The sequence below is a fragment of the Conger conger genome, chromosome 6 (assembly GCF_963514075.1).
Source record: "Conger conger chromosome 6, fConCon1.1, whole genome shotgun sequence".
In the NCBI taxonomy this organism is placed as follows: domain Eukaryota; kingdom Metazoa; phylum Chordata; class Actinopteri; order Anguilliformes; family Congridae; genus Conger; species Conger conger.
The window spans coordinates 60,691,626-60,707,089 of record NC_083765.1 but is presented as its reverse complement, the minus strand read 5'-3'; the positions used below and the strand labels follow the sequence as shown (position 1 = coordinate 60,707,089).

At 48.8% G+C, this 15,464-nt stretch overlaps 1 protein-coding gene across 1 annotated transcript in view; it reads right to left on the bottom strand.

The window, feature by feature from the left end:
* Nucleotides 1–15,464, bottom strand: part of LOC133130444 (disintegrin and metalloproteinase domain-containing protein 10-like) — an 89,243-nt gene that overhangs the window by 4,686 nt on the left and 69,093 nt on the right. Inside the window, exons 6-15 of the mRNA XM_061245045.1 lie at nt 14,076–14,240; nt 13,304–13,396; nt 12,284–12,467; nt 8,190–8,353; nt 4,463–4,646; nt 3,140–3,290; nt 2,704–2,887; nt 2,201–2,309; nt 652–872; nt 234–360 (exon numbers count right to left, since the gene is read on the bottom strand). Of these exons, the coding sequence (XP_061101029.1) occupies nt 234–360; nt 652–872; nt 2,201–2,309; nt 2,704–2,887; nt 3,140–3,290; nt 4,463–4,646; nt 8,190–8,353; nt 12,284–12,467; nt 13,304–13,396; nt 14,076–14,240 (1,582 nt within the window). The remainder of the gene's footprint in view (nt 1–233; nt 361–651; nt 873–2,200; nt 2,310–2,703; nt 2,888–3,139; nt 3,291–4,462; nt 4,647–8,189; nt 8,354–12,283; nt 12,468–13,303; nt 13,397–14,075; nt 14,241–15,464) is intronic.

Below are 15,464 nucleotides of genomic sequence, written 5' to 3'. Positions count from 1 at the left end.
TAAATGAGCGTACAGTTGTGACGTCAAAGTAACAGAAGTCCAAACGGCTCATTTAAAAGCAGTTTCTCAATATTGTGTGGATTTCTTTAGGGACTGTGTGTTTTGATACTTTCACTGCGTTGTATAGCACCTACAACTCCTTTATAACCCACATAGCAAGGGAAATGTCATTTTCCACAATATGGGGCCTTAAAAGGCGGCCTGAGACGCAGCTTAGCCCCGTATGCACTCACCGGGCAGGGGTTTGGGCGGGGGCAGTTTGGGGTTGCTGCTGGGGGTGTGGACGCTGCAGATCTTAATGAAGCCGGCCATCAGCATGATGAGAGCAATGCCCATCAACAGCACCGCCCACCAGTGAGCCTGTGACACACACACGGAAGAACACACACACATCAAAACCCTACAGTACAGTCCTTATACAAAGTACAGTCCTTATACAAACTACAGCAGAGAGCATGACGTCGCGCTGAAACACACGCATTACAGAACTATCATTCTGAATATGAAACCAGTCAACTTTCAAAAACAGGTATGTTCAGATTTTGCCAATTCCAATAAATACCCCTGATCAGAGAACAGATGAGACGTATTCTGTGTGAGGCCTGTGCTGACTAGGGGAGGGTATGCTTTTAGACTGAGGTTGCCACTTGCCACTATCCACTCGGCGATGTTCTCGTAGAGCTCGGGGTTGAAGATGGCCTTCTTCAGCCGGGCCAGGGGCCCGTCCGCGTCCACCAGGCGGCACTTCATGAACACGTCGCAGTAGCCCTTGAAGTCGTTGCAGGGCGAGCCGGGCTGCAGGGTGGTGATCTTCTTGTTGAAGAAGCGCGACCACTTCTCTGAGCCCGTGCTGCTGCAGGTGTTGGGCTTCACTGGGGGCAGGCACACACAGGGCTGTCACTCAAAACATCTGCATATTGCATTACACTTATTTAGCTCATGTTTTTTTTAAATCCAAAGCCACTTAACAGCTGATGAAACCAAATGGGGCCAATCCCCCTTGGAGCAATTTTGGGTTAAGGACCCTGCTCCAGAGCGCACAGCTGACCCTATCATGGCTACACTGGGGCTTGAACCACCAACCTTCCAATGCCCAATCAAGCATCTTAGCCACAAGGCTAGAGCCACCTACACTCTCACTTACTCAGTCTTTTAATATTGACCGTACCAATCTCTCATTCCCTCTAGAGTACATATTACTTGGTGGTGTATGCCTGTTCAAATCTCTCTCTCACCAGAGTAATCCTAGTTTTAGCTCCTGTATGTCTGTACTGCCTTCTTTTGGCCAAAGTGTCCTTTACATGAATCCCACAGCAAAATGAAAATGACTCATCAGGCAGAAACCTTGGCCATCTGGAGTCTGAGCCTGTGCGTGAAAGACAGCAGGACCACAAGTCTGCAGTAAGCACAGGAGCAGTGTGATGTGCAGCAGGAGGTGCAGTAGGAGGAGCAGCAGGAGGAGCAGTGGAATGTGCAGTAGGAGGAGCAGTGAGATGTGCAGTGCGATGTGCAGTGAGGAGCAGTGGTAGGGACAGTAGGGGAGCAGTGAGATGTGCAGTAAGAGGTGCAGTGAGGAGCAGTGGTAGGGACAGTAGGGGAGCAGTGAGAGTAGCAGTAAGAGGTGCAGTGAGGAGCAGTGGTAGGGACAGTAGGGGAGCAGTGAGAGTAGCAGTAAGAGGTGCAGTGAGGAGCAGTGGTAGGGACAGTAGGGGAGCAGTGAGAGGAGCAGTAAGAGGTGCAGTGAGGAGCAGTGGTAGGGACAGTAGGGGAGCAGTGAGATGTGCAGTGAGGAGCAGTGGTAGGGACAGTAGGGGAGCAGTGAGATGTGCAGTGAGGAGCAGTGGTAGGGACAGTAGTGGGAGCAGTGAGATGCAGTGAGGAGCAGTGGTAGGGACAGTAGGGGAGCAGTGAGATGTGCAGTGAGGAGCAGTGGTAGGGACAGTAGTGGGAGCAGTGAGATGCAGTGAGGAGCAGTGGTAGGGACAGTAGGGGAGCAGTGAGATGTGCAGTGAGGAGCAGTGGTAGGGACAGTAGTGGGAGCAGTGAGATGCAGTGAGGAGCAGTAAGAGGTACAGTGAGGAGCAGTGGTAGGGACAGTAGGGGAGCAGTGAGATGTGCAGTAAGAGGTGCAGTGAGAGGTGCAGTGAGGAGCAGTGGTAGGGACAGTAGGGGAGCAGTGAGAGTAGCAGGGGAGACTCACTCCGCTCCATGCAGCACACGTGACACAGCTCCGTCTCATCCTTGCCGTCCACACTGGCGCAGGTGCACACATCCAGTCCATATTTCTCACAGATAGAACCAGAGCAGCCCTGAGAGGGGGGGAGAGAGGGAGAGAAGATCAGACCTGTACCCCACGCATCATTTTCACCATCTCCCTCCACCCACATCAACCAGGTGAACACCAACTCTTCCTGTATCACAATGCAGGAGGCTCTCCTGGGCTCACAGATACCACAGCAGAACTGTATCACAATGCAGGAGGCTCTCCTGGGCTCACAGATACCACAGCAGAACTGTATCACAATGCAGGAGGCTCTCCTGGGCTCACAGATACCACAGCAGAACTGTATCAGTTAAATACAGTTGAACACCCATATAACACACAAGACCCAGCCCACACCTCCACCCCTGCACCCCTCACACACACCCATATAACACACAGGACCCAGCCCACACCTCCACCCCTGCACCCCCCGCACTCACCCCGTTGAGGCAGACTTGCGTCTCTCCGTGGCAGGCGGTGAAGTTGGCTTTGGGGTCGGAGGTGGGGCACTGGGCGGAGCCTCCGCTGCACATGCCCTGGTGGGCGCACTCAGACTCATCCCGGCACTTCTCGTTTCGGGTCTTAAAGCCACAGCCCCTGGTACAGCAGGGGCCCTGGCTGGGGCTGGGGGGAGAGAGAGACCGTTACACCAGTGCTCCTGTGGTGCGTGCCGGTATGGCAAGGTAGCTACAGGGAAGGCTACCAAATCAGCAAGCTAGCAGATGTGATAGCAAGCAACAATTGTAAATTACAGTAGGCAGCTAACATTTCCTGCATTTATGTTATGTTATAATAGCCGCCCACTAGCGAGGTAGCTATAGCAAAGGCTACCAAACTAGCGAGCTAGCAGTTGTGAAGAGAGAGAGGGCTGCTTGCCTGCACAGTTGGTTGGGTCGGAGTTTGCACTTCTTGCCGTCGGGCTGGTTAGCGTCGTAGCAGCAGTCGTCCTTGCACTGGTCACTGTAGCCGCAGTCACACTCCTCCCCCATCTCCACCAGCCCGTTACCACAGATGGGCTGGCCGGACTCTGAGGAAGCACACACACACACATTAACATGCATACACATACGCATACGCATACGCATACGCATACACATACACATACACATACACATACACATACACATATACACATACACACACACACACACATTAACATGCATACACATACGCATACGCATACGCATACGCATACACATACACATACACATACACATACACATACACACATACACACATACATACACATACACATACACATATACACATACACACATACATACACATACACATACACACATACACATACACATACACACATACACACGCATACACATACACATACACACACACATACACATACACATACACATACACATACACACATACACATACGCATACACATACACATACACATACACATACACATACACATACACATACACACATACACATACATACACGCACACATACACACACATACACATACACACATACATACATACACATACACACATACACACGCATACACATACACACACACATACACATACACACGCATACACATACACATACACACACATACACACGCATACACATACACACACACACATACATACACATACACACACACATACACATACACATACACACACATACACATACACACACAAATACACATACACATACACATACACACGCATACACATACACACATACACATACACACATACATGCACACACGCACACATTAACACGCACGCACACAGGCTCAGCAGTGTGAGTGCTTCACCGAGATCCTGCGATTCATGATCAGCAAAGTCATTAGATTCCAACACGAAACTTTTGTGCCGAACTATGAGAGTAAAACCAACATTTTTAACTCTCATACGTGCGCACATAAGTGTAATATCACTTCAGCACAGCTCACAACAACACACATATACTCCAGCTACTTTTGCCATCTCGGCACCTCAAGCATCATTCACTTAATTCAATTTCAATTACATTCACAGAGGACTGCCGCAAAGAGGCTTTAAAGAATAACGGAAGGGCGAAAAAGAAAAGGGCAAACACCACACCAGAGCCCCAAAATAGCAAATGCATGAGGTAAAAATCCTCAAACAGTGGCGAGAAAATAACTCCCCAATGGGAAGAAATGTCGGGAGGAACCTGGCCATGGAGGGGGAGCCCACTTACCCACGAAGCAGTTGCCCCTCTTCTTCTCCAGAACCTGGCTGATGTTGCGCATGCTGCAGATTGAGAACTTGTTGTTGTTGAGCTTGTCCCCGGACGTGGCTCTGGCGTACATGATGTAGTTCCCCCTCTCCTTCAGTTCCTGGCTTTTGGACTCTCCCGGGGTGCACTCCGTCCCAGAATCATGCTAGGGGGTAATGAAGGAGGGGTAAATGAAAGGACCCATATTATGGAAAATGACATTTCCCTTGCTATGGATTACAAAGAAGTTGAAGGTGCTATAGAAACTCTGCGGAAGAAGGAAAACGCACAGCCCCCAAATACATCTACACAATCCGTATTAAGAAACCGCGCTTTTAAATGAGCCGTTTGGAATTTAGTGAAGTAGTCACAACTACACGTTCATTTGTACATGTCCGCCTTCCTGGTAGCCGGAACAAATTCAAGCGCTTGTTGGAGCAAGCCATCGAATCAGAACATGAAGGTTTATCGATATTTATGAGCCTTAAAGACACAGTCACTAAAACAGCCTCTTCTTGGTAAAGCTCAGGAGAGGCACTGGAGAATGGAAGTGTAAAACTGGATAGATTGTTTTTGGTACTTAAAACCACACAATATTGGACCTTCAAGTAATAGTGAGAGGGGGGAGGGCATTGTGCTCCCTGTGCTGCTGCCCATTTAGCACAGCCAGACTCTATTCTCCCTTCCCTTCACATTAAAAGCAGAGAAAATGTTGTTGAGCACATCCAATCCAAGTAGGGTACAGGTGCAGGACAAAAATATGCAGCTATCAGAGAACACCAAAAAAAGATGTCCGCACACTGAATTTTTGCTCCATTAACTTTATTCCTGCAACACTTTAACCAGCAAAAATTCAGTGTGCTGACATCTATTCTGTGTTCCCTTCACAATAAACCAGAGCTGTGATACAAATCTGTTTCCTGGCAACCATCATATGCTAACAGCCAATGGCTAATGCTAACCAACAGGAATTGTACGATCTGAGAACTAACTAGTACGGTCCTTAGAACTATTCAGAACTGAACTTGTAAAGTTGTCATAAGTGGTGTTAAAATGTATACATAGCCGCTAGATTATATCAACCATTTTTGAGGTTACTGCTAGAAGACTCAATAAGGTTGCCAAAATAATTGAATAAGGGTCAGAATGCTACATGGCCCAACCCAAGGGTTATAAAACATAACTGAATATTTCATAACTGTTCACAATAATCACTGACTGGGGATATTATTCCATTTCTTGTTGAGAAGCAAAAAGGCAAAAATCCTGCTCTTTAATATTCATGAGGCAAAGCCTTAAGACACATTTTGATGTAATTTACCAACATCATTAATTTTCTCTTCTGAAAGCTAGTGTACTCAAATCTCTGTGCAGTGACTTACTGTTTATGCAATAAGCTTTAAACACTACTGTAGGGAAAAATCAGAGCCAGAGATTCTTTATCCTGGGACCCACAGAACATTCCAATATACAATGAATTGAAGTATACAGTACTGTGCAAAAGTCTGATGCACAAATGCAAAAGAAATCCTGTAAGGCAAACATGCTTTCAAAAATAATGAAATTAGGTCTTAAATATGGATAGGTTTACTAGAGCAGTGAACAGTTAAAACCTAAATCAAATCAATATTTGTTGCGACCATCCTTCACCTGTAAAACTGCATCTCTTAGGTACACTGTCCAGCAGTTTTATAGGAAATCAGCTGGTAGGTTGTACCGAACATATTGCAGAACCTGCCACAGTTCTGCACACTTCGGCTCTCTCGCTTGCTTTTGGCTCCCCAGCCAGGGCTGGGCCAGTCAGGATTTTCTTTCATTAATTACATTTTTCATGGTGCAATTTGCCATCACTATGGCAGCAGGACATACCGTTTCAAAGCGTTACAACTCTGAATAACATATTTTAAGACAACAGATATTTTGTAACGCGGGTGGTAAAACAAGCGTGGGGGGACCTCACTTTTTCTGCATTTTGGAAATCCACATACTACAAGAAATAAGGTAATGCCAGTGTCCTTTTCACGACAAGGGTCCAGTGAACCAAGAGTGGATAACAGTTTATCATTCTAAAAACGTGCAAACTTGGATTATGTCCATAGAATGTCCATTGTTTACTTAGAATTTCCCTGGAGGAATTATCATTGTTGCCCAAATTTTTGTATAGGAACACAGTTTTGTATAGGAATACAGTTTTGTATAGAAACACAGTTTTGTATAGGAACACAGTTTTGTATAGGAATACAGTTTTGTATAGAAACACAGTTTTGTATAGGAACACAGTTTTGTATAGGAACACAGTTTTGTATAGAAACACAGTTTTGTACAGGAATAGAAACACAGTTTTGTATAGGAACACAGTTTTGTATAGGAACACAGTTTTGTATAGGAACACAGTGAGCCCACATACAAGCGTCTCTTACCATCAGTGTGCAAGAAAATTCAGCTCATCAAATAACCGACTATGGGCATGTTATGGAAGTAACGACAAAAAAGCATGACATCAAATTATTTTGTTTGCGTAACCAAACCGTAGCATTTTCATTACGCTGAGACTGTTCTTGAGCTTTCATGGCAAAAAAGTATTTTGTGATGTCTACATCCACATGGAGGACTTCCACGGAATCTCTCGTCTGAGTTAATATTTCTGAGGAAGAGAGTGAAAACACCTTTGACCCCTCAAGTAGAGGGAATTTTCAGTGACGGGACCCCATTTTATATCTAAATACATTCTCAAAATATTTTATAATAATTCAGTATGCTTATACATAAGGAGCCAGCCTGCTTTTGAATAATAAATAGCATGTGAACTTGTGGAATGTGTTTGACATGTTGATGGATATTTGTAGGATATTTCACAAAATCAATGGACCTCAATGAATATATTAGTATAAAAGATGGTATTATTATGATTATATACTTTTTTTTTTTAATGACCTTCGTGACCTGTTGCTGCAAGGGGAGTGAGGTTGAGGCAGAGAGGTAAGAGGAGACTGGCAGGCCAGGGAAAGCGCACACACTTTTTTAAGAATAAAAGTTTGTTCAGCAAAATGCAGTATTTTTCACCTCATATGACCCATAATATCGGTTTGTTTCTATGTGTCCTTTTGGAGTCTCAAAATATCCGTTTTGGAAAACTGCCAAAACATAGCTTAGAAAAAACAATGCAGAATGCTGATTGTTGGTGATATTGTCACCAAATTTGAAGGGTAATTTTTCCAGTGTTGTGGCTGTGGCTCCATTGTGTTTCCAACCACACCAGTCACAGCTACAACAATCTGTATCCAGTCAAAAACAGAAAATCTTTTCAGCGAGAAAAGAAGCTTCTTACTTTCTCTATGTTCGAGCTTCTGTAACTTTGCTTTAGTAATATTTAGACTGATTCTGTAAAATGTCTAGAGACCAGGATTATGCCTCTAGTCAAAACTGTTCAACAAGAGTAAGCTTGCATCAAGAAAAGGGGCGATATCTAAGGGGTTAATATGAATTACTTAATATTTCCTTATTAGGAAATTGACAGAGCCTCAGACTTTTGCACTGTTCTGTATATTCCTGCACAACAGTGCAGTGGCGTTTGTGAATCATCAGCAGAATCAGGTGCCCTGCACCCTGTCTCACTCACCGGAGATGCCCTGCACCCTGTCTCACTCACCGGAGATGCCCTGCACCCTGTCTCACTCACCGGAGGTGCCCTGCACCCTGTCTCACTCACCGGAGATCCGAAGTTGTGGCCGACCTCGTGGGCGAAGGTGATGTGGGAGACCTTGGGGGGTACGTGGGAAGCGTAGTTCTGCACGGTGATGATGCCTGTGTTCAGGGACTTCTTCTTCCCGTCCGAGTACAGCTTGCTCTTCTCGCAGATCCCTCCGGAGCTCCCTGCACGCGCACGCACGCACGCACACACACGCACGCGCATACACACACACACACGCGCGCGCACACGCGTACGCGCACACACACACGCACGCACACACGCGCGGACACACACACGCACGCACGCACACACACACACACACACACACACGCACACGCGCACGCACACACACGCACACACGCGCACGCACACGCGCGCGTACACACGCAAGCGTACACACACACGCGTACACACACACGCGTACACACACACGCACACACACGCACACACACGCGCGCGCGCGCGCACACACGCGCACATGCACGCGTACACACACACGCACACACACGCGTACACACACACACACGCACACACACGCGCGCACACACGCGCGCGCACACACGCGCACACACACACGCGCACACACACACGCGTACACACACACGCACACACACACGCACACACACACGCACACACACACGCACACACACACGCACACGCACACACACACAGGGAATGTTACCGCGGGAACGTCTTGATATGGAAAATAGCACAAGGCATAACTGGAGGGCAATTCAGAGGGCAACTCCTTGGAACAATGCTTGCGGTTCAGATTCTGCTTACATTTCTGACCTATTTTTAAAGTCCGCTTTTGTGTTGCTCTTTTTTCCTCAATTTGGCACACCCAACTACAACTCTTGGCCCATAAGGTTGTAGCATAACATAGCATCACACAGCACAACATAATGACCAGAAGAGGCCTTTCAGCCCAGCAATGCTCGCCTTTTCCCACCAATAAAAACTCATGCTTAGGTGACCTAAAAGCTAGATGGTATCTATCACCGTATCAAGCCCGATCTTTAAACTGAAATTCAAGAGTGTGAACTCTTGCATTTCAAATCATTGTAACCTTAAGGGCGTACTAACAGTTCTCTAGGGTCTTCTTTCTATGGCAGGTTGTAAGGCCGGGTCAGGCTAGGACAGGGCAGGGAAGGGAAGGACAAATGAAAGTTCCGGGCCATCGCTCGCCCCTGCTGCCAGTCACAGGCGTGTGGGAGGCGCCAGGTGGGGCCCCTTCCTCAGCGCTGCTCCTGGGTTAGCGATGTGGCTAACGAGAAACAGATTGAGTGCAGCGGAGGGGGAGAAGCACGTTGTGCTGGCCTACAGACAGAGGAGCCATCTTCCCATTCCCTCTCACTCCCCCCCTCTCTCCCTCTCTCTCTCCTGCTGCTCTCTTTCACCCTCTCCCGTGCTCGCCCCAACTCCAACTCGACAGAAAACAGACGGATAGCTACGCCGATCTAACATTTCAACTGACTTGCGAAATCAAAAGGAATAAAAAAAAGAAGGAGAATGAGTCAGAATGAGCGAAGCAGCAGCACAGCGGAACTTGGCCCCATTTGGACGAGGCTCTCTCTCCATCTCTCACTCCCTCCATCTTACTCCCGCTCCCTCTCCCTCTCCCTCACCGGCGTCTGCAGGGGAAAAGCTGCTGGGCCTCCGGGCTCCTATGCTGTGGATCGGTGGAGCATTCACACTGACGCCATGTACAGACCCAGGCATTCCCATCTGCTCACAAACCAAATCTAACCCGGCTGAGGCTTTCCAGAACCTAGTCGGCACCAGTGGAGTCTGGCACCATGGCCTGGTCCAAACATCGAATGATGGAGAACCTGAACTGGCCCTGAAAAGAGTTTGGGAGTCATATTCATTCCTTGCATTTTGGGAAGGAAAACTACCCTTCTACATTCACCAGCAGGAACCAATGAATCAGCACATTTTACAGCAGAGCTAATGGCGCCCTTAATCCCGCGATCAATCAGGGCCAAACGACAGGCGTGCCAAAAGCAGAGAGCAGATGGCGTGCCCACACACGCCAGCGTGCCAGCGGCCCCCCGGGTGGCGGTTTAAAGGTAACGGCTCTGCATTAAACAGCGACCGCGCGGCGTCCTGCGCTCGTGGAGGGGACCCTACAGCAACCCGGGCGGTTGGCGGTAACAGACCGGGGTCTGATAAAGAAGCCATTACCGCGGCTCGACTGGAGGTCCCCGACGCCTGCTTAGCTCTCCGGTTTCCGGTAAACACAGCGGAGGATATCCGAACACATTACACACAGAATTAGAGGAAAAAAAGGAAGGAAAGGAACATAAAGAAAATGAAATAAGCGCTGGCTCTTCAGGATCGATGCGCGGTGCTGTGAGAACATTGCTCATTTGCCAGCATCGATTTCCCAGCCGCTTGTTTTTCCGGAGCGTGGGTCCTACACTCAATTAAAAACCCGCCGCCTAAAATTAGCCCCGGACAGCACGGCAGGAACGAACGTGATGAAGAGAGGGCTGTCCGCCTCGTTTAGAGGAAAGAAAGGGTCGTCTGGAGACGGGGCCCTCGTAGGCCTTGTAGGAGCCAGCTTTGTGGCCCTCGTAGGCCTTGTAGGAGCCAGCTTTGTGGCCCTCGTAGGCCTTGTAGGAGCCAGCTTTGGGGCCCTCGTAGGCCTTGTAGGAGCCAGCTTTGGGGCCCTCGTAGGTCTTGTAGGAGCCAGCTTTGGGGCCCTCGTAGGTCTTGTAGGAGCCAGCTTTGGGGCCCTCGTAGGTCTTGTAGGAGCCAGCTTTGGGGCCCTCATAGGTGTTGTAGGAGCCAGCTTTGGGGCCCTCGTAGGTCTTGTAGGAGCCAGCTTTGGGGCCCTCGTAGGTCTTGTAGGAGCCAGCTTTGGGGCCCTCATAGGTCTTGTAGGAGCCAGCTTTGGGGCCCTCATAGGTCTTGTAGGAGCCAGCTTTGGGGCCCTCGTAGGTCTTGTAGGAGCCAGCTTTGGGGCCCTCGTAGGTCTTGTAGGAGCCAGCTTTGGGGCCCTCGTAGGCCCAAAAATGCGCTTTTAGCCAGGTGGCCTCTGTGGAAGCACAGCGAGGTGAAGCAGCCTTTATCGTCCATTAAAGCGATACTCTACTGAAGGAAAGACTGCAGTGCGCGCAGAAGATCATTATTTTGTTTGCGGATGAATTATTCATGGGAACGAGTGAGTTTGTCCCCATCGCCGCTGTGGCTGGAGAGGTCATTACAGCGCATTGGGTTTACCGTACCGTGTCACTGATCCCCACCTCTCTGTCAGGCCGCTCCTGCTCTGATACCGCACGCGATACTCTACTCCTGCCCAGGCTCCGAGCACCGCTCAAGAACAGGAGCCACATTAAGGGCCCGTCCACACCAACAAACATAACTGTTATTTAGAACAATAACTATTAATATTTCATTCATAAAATGTGTTCTAACACAAGTGGTTGGGTCCACACCACAACGATAACGACGGTGATGAGCAATACTGCTGGGATCACTTTTACAGAATTTTTTTTTAAGCGATAAAACACTGACAAGCCAATCAAAATCCATCCGAATTTAAAGGGTGTCACATAAAAAATGGCAGACTTCACAGCCAATAGGCTATTAACGGAACGTTATTGTTTATCAATGAGGATGCTCACTTCCTTATGGTTATGGATATAGTTATAGTTGTTGGTGGGGACCCTAGGGCCCCTGGTCTACGTTGCTGGAAGGAAAAGAAATGGTCGGGATGCCAAGTTCGCTTGAGAACGAGCAAGGGAGCGAAAAATGCGGTAAGTGCAGACAAGGTGCCGATGTTGGAGCACGTGTTCAGCTGAAGCTGTGGGTGATTTGGCACGACACAAATCCGGTCCCCTCAAGCGCTGGGACTTGGGCTGAATTGTGAGCCACACATTACACTGGGTGGGTGTTACACCCCTCTGCCAGCAGGGGGAGTTGGCCGACCTGAATTCCCAAACTGGCTCTTTCAACCTGCCACATTATCACCCCCTAATTTAATTGCCAAAAAAATGTATCCATCTTATATTGACTAAATGTATTGACTAATTAGGCAAAGTTCTGGCAGTGGTTCTGGAGCACCATGCCAGTGAGGGGCCGTGGGGGAGCCGGTGGGACAGTACCTGCCGCGGCCCCCACCCAGGCCAGGCCCAGCACCCCGTCGTCAAAGTCCCGGTCCGTGAACACGTAGGCCAGGCAGTAGTCATCGTGGTTCTGCTCCGAGTTGAGCTCCAGGAACTTCTCCACGCCGATGTTGGCGAAGCGGAAGGGGTTGGACTTGTTCCGCTCCTCGCTCGTAGAGTTGATCTGGAAGCCAACAGAGAAGGGAACGCATGAACAAATCAATAACACTGAGGGTTAACACTTCACAATAAGGTTATATGAATCGGCTTGACCGTAACTAATGTAGTTAACCAACTACTGAGAAGTTAATTTGTCCACCTTTGTTTATGCATTTGTACATAATTAATTGATGTGAACAACTACATTGTCAATGTCAATTCATGTACCGTATTGTACAGTGTGACCGAATGTGGTAAATGAGGCGGCTTGGACTGAGTGGCACTCGCTGTGGGGAACAGCACAGAGCAGGGTGGAGTGACAATGACACAGGAGTCACTGAGAACCCAGGATTCAGGAACCTCAGGTCAGACTGCACTTCTACATTTCTGTGCTGTTTGCAAAGGGACGCCAGCCAGTGAAAGAAGGTTCCAACCAGACAGAGAAATAATTCCAATTAAATTCCGGCCAGTTAGCAGCCCCTACAGACACCCCTCTTCAGAAGCACAATAAATTGATTTTGGAGAACACTCAAGAGCTCCCAAAGTTAAAAAGGCACCAGGCAGTCACTGGGAGGATTCATGCATTTCAAAAGTTTCTTCAGTGAGCGCAGCATACTGCAGATATGGAGGGAGTCTCCCTAATCCAGGCTCGTTCCCTTCTCACACACAGACACACAGACACAGACCGAGAGACACACTTGGTCTCTCAAACAAGTTTGCACACACACACATACCTTAGATCAATTTTCTCTCTCCCTTTCCCGCTTTCTCAAACTCTCTCTCTCTCTCACACACACACACACACACACACACACACACACACACACTCACACACACACACACACACACACACACACTTACCCGGATCCTCTTCACCATGAAGCTGATGTTGCGGATGCCCATGAAGTCAGTGCTCTGGTAGATGGAGTCGATGGCTTTCACGTGACTGGAGATCTGGAGCAGCGGAGAGAGAAAAATCTCACAGGTTCACAGGCCATAAAAACCCCTAATGAATAAACATGTCCTATCGACGCCACGGATCATTAAAAAGGCAATACACACAGCACAAAAACAGCTACCTGTTGTCGTTTTAATGAAGTTATAACGAAACAGGAGGAGAATAAAAATACACTTCTTTTTCAGCGGGCGATAATGAACTGGCTTATCCCTGCAGTTCTGCGGGGACAGATATCCCAGGGGCAGCTCTCTCTCCAAGGCTCTCATTAATCACCTCAGTGGCTCTGCAGGCAGTGCTGGCACTGGGCCCGCGCGCTCCCAGCACTTACACAAAGACTTCCCAAACCCAGAGGCTTCCTGCCCCCGTCGTCTCACACCCACAGCCTGAGGACTCCCATTATCCCGCTGAGAGGGCCCTTTCACGGGCGCGGAGGAGCGGACCGGGCTAGCGCCGAGAAACCGGGGCCCAGAAGGTTGGTTGTGGAAGCCACAATAAGATTTGTGCAGCTGCTGGGCCCTTGAGCAAAGGCCCTTAACCCCGCATTGCTCCCGGGGGGGATTGGGCCCAGCTTTGTCTAATCAAGTAAAAGTCGCTTTGCATACGAGTGTCAGCTGAATGACTGTAAGGTGACGTAAGTGCAATAGAGGCCGGTTCTACACGTTCGTGGGCGGTCACCTGCGCGATCACGGCCTCTCGGGTGCCGTAGTACTTGAAGAAGAGGTGGTCGGTCTGGATGAAGAGCTGGCAGGTGTTCTTCTCCACCTGGGCGGCGCGCCGTTTCCGCAGGAGGACCGGCCCGTCCGACGGCTCCTCCTCCTCCTCCAGCACCTCATTGGTCTCCTGCGAGAGGGGGCGGGAAAGGAGAACATTAAGGACCCGACGCACCACGTTCCACATTCAAGGCTTTAGAATCAGGTACGATATTGAGCGTGAACGCACGGAATTTCACCACAAAATGCCAGTTTAGAGTCCAGCGAGTGTTGCTCTGCGGAAATCATAGAAGGTTCATGAACGTTATATTGTCACCCCGACGTAGACTGTGGTCGTTGTCCGTAGCAAAAAGTAGAAACGCACTCCAGCCACCTAAAGTATGTAACAAAAGTCGCTCTGCCCCTGGACTATAAACTGGCCTTTAGGAGCAATTGAAGCTTGATAGTTTGTTTTAGAAAGATATTGCGGAACGGTCAAGAACATGGTTAATTGGTAGAAATCATCGAGAGACACAGAAATGTGCCTCTTGGAGCTGACATTTGTAGTGCAGAGAAGTCATCTTGAAATACTGATGCGCGTTCATAGCGAGGTGTATGGAAAAGCAGGGCAGGAGGGGGGACAAGGCCAACGGGTTTCACAAGATTGCAGCCCTGTTGCAGTAAAGGAGGAAAACCAAGGGTTAAAGTAATGTAATGCGTGTACTATGCGACTCAGGACAGTCGGATACAGGCCCCATGCAGGGGAGCAGGGATTGACATTCCCCCAGAAGCACCCCAGTGGTTACTGCAGGTACTGCAGTTTATTAAGCCTCTGCTGCTAAAAAGTGACAAATATCCCTATTGAAGTCAATTCAAATCAACGACTACCCCGGCAAATTTACACTATTTCAGACAGTTTAAAATTCTAGAATGTCTTCACACTGAACTAATTACTCTCCAGGGACCAATTCTGCTTCTGAGCCTCACAGAAGGCTTTCTTCATTCCTATTCATTCCTTCCCGCTTAGGTAGCCAGTGTGCGTGCTGTGGTGCCAGACACAGCCTCAGTGCTCATGCCCGGGTGCCAGAAATCCCCGTAGACAAACGGCCCGCTCCACCACCGGGCGTATGGCGCCCCTGAGCAGCTCTCATAGGAGTCCACAGGAGCGGGAAGCAGAAGCCGCCTCTAGGTCTCAGGATGGGCCTGTGTGAGGATACCCTGGACTCTCGGACAGAAGGGACAGGAACATCAGTAATCACTCAAATACGGTTAGTCCAACCCTCTCCACAACCGCGAGCGCGACGCACGGCTGTTATTTAGAACTTAAAGCCATGACTCCGACAGGGCGAGTGGGTAATCATCCGTGGAACAGCAC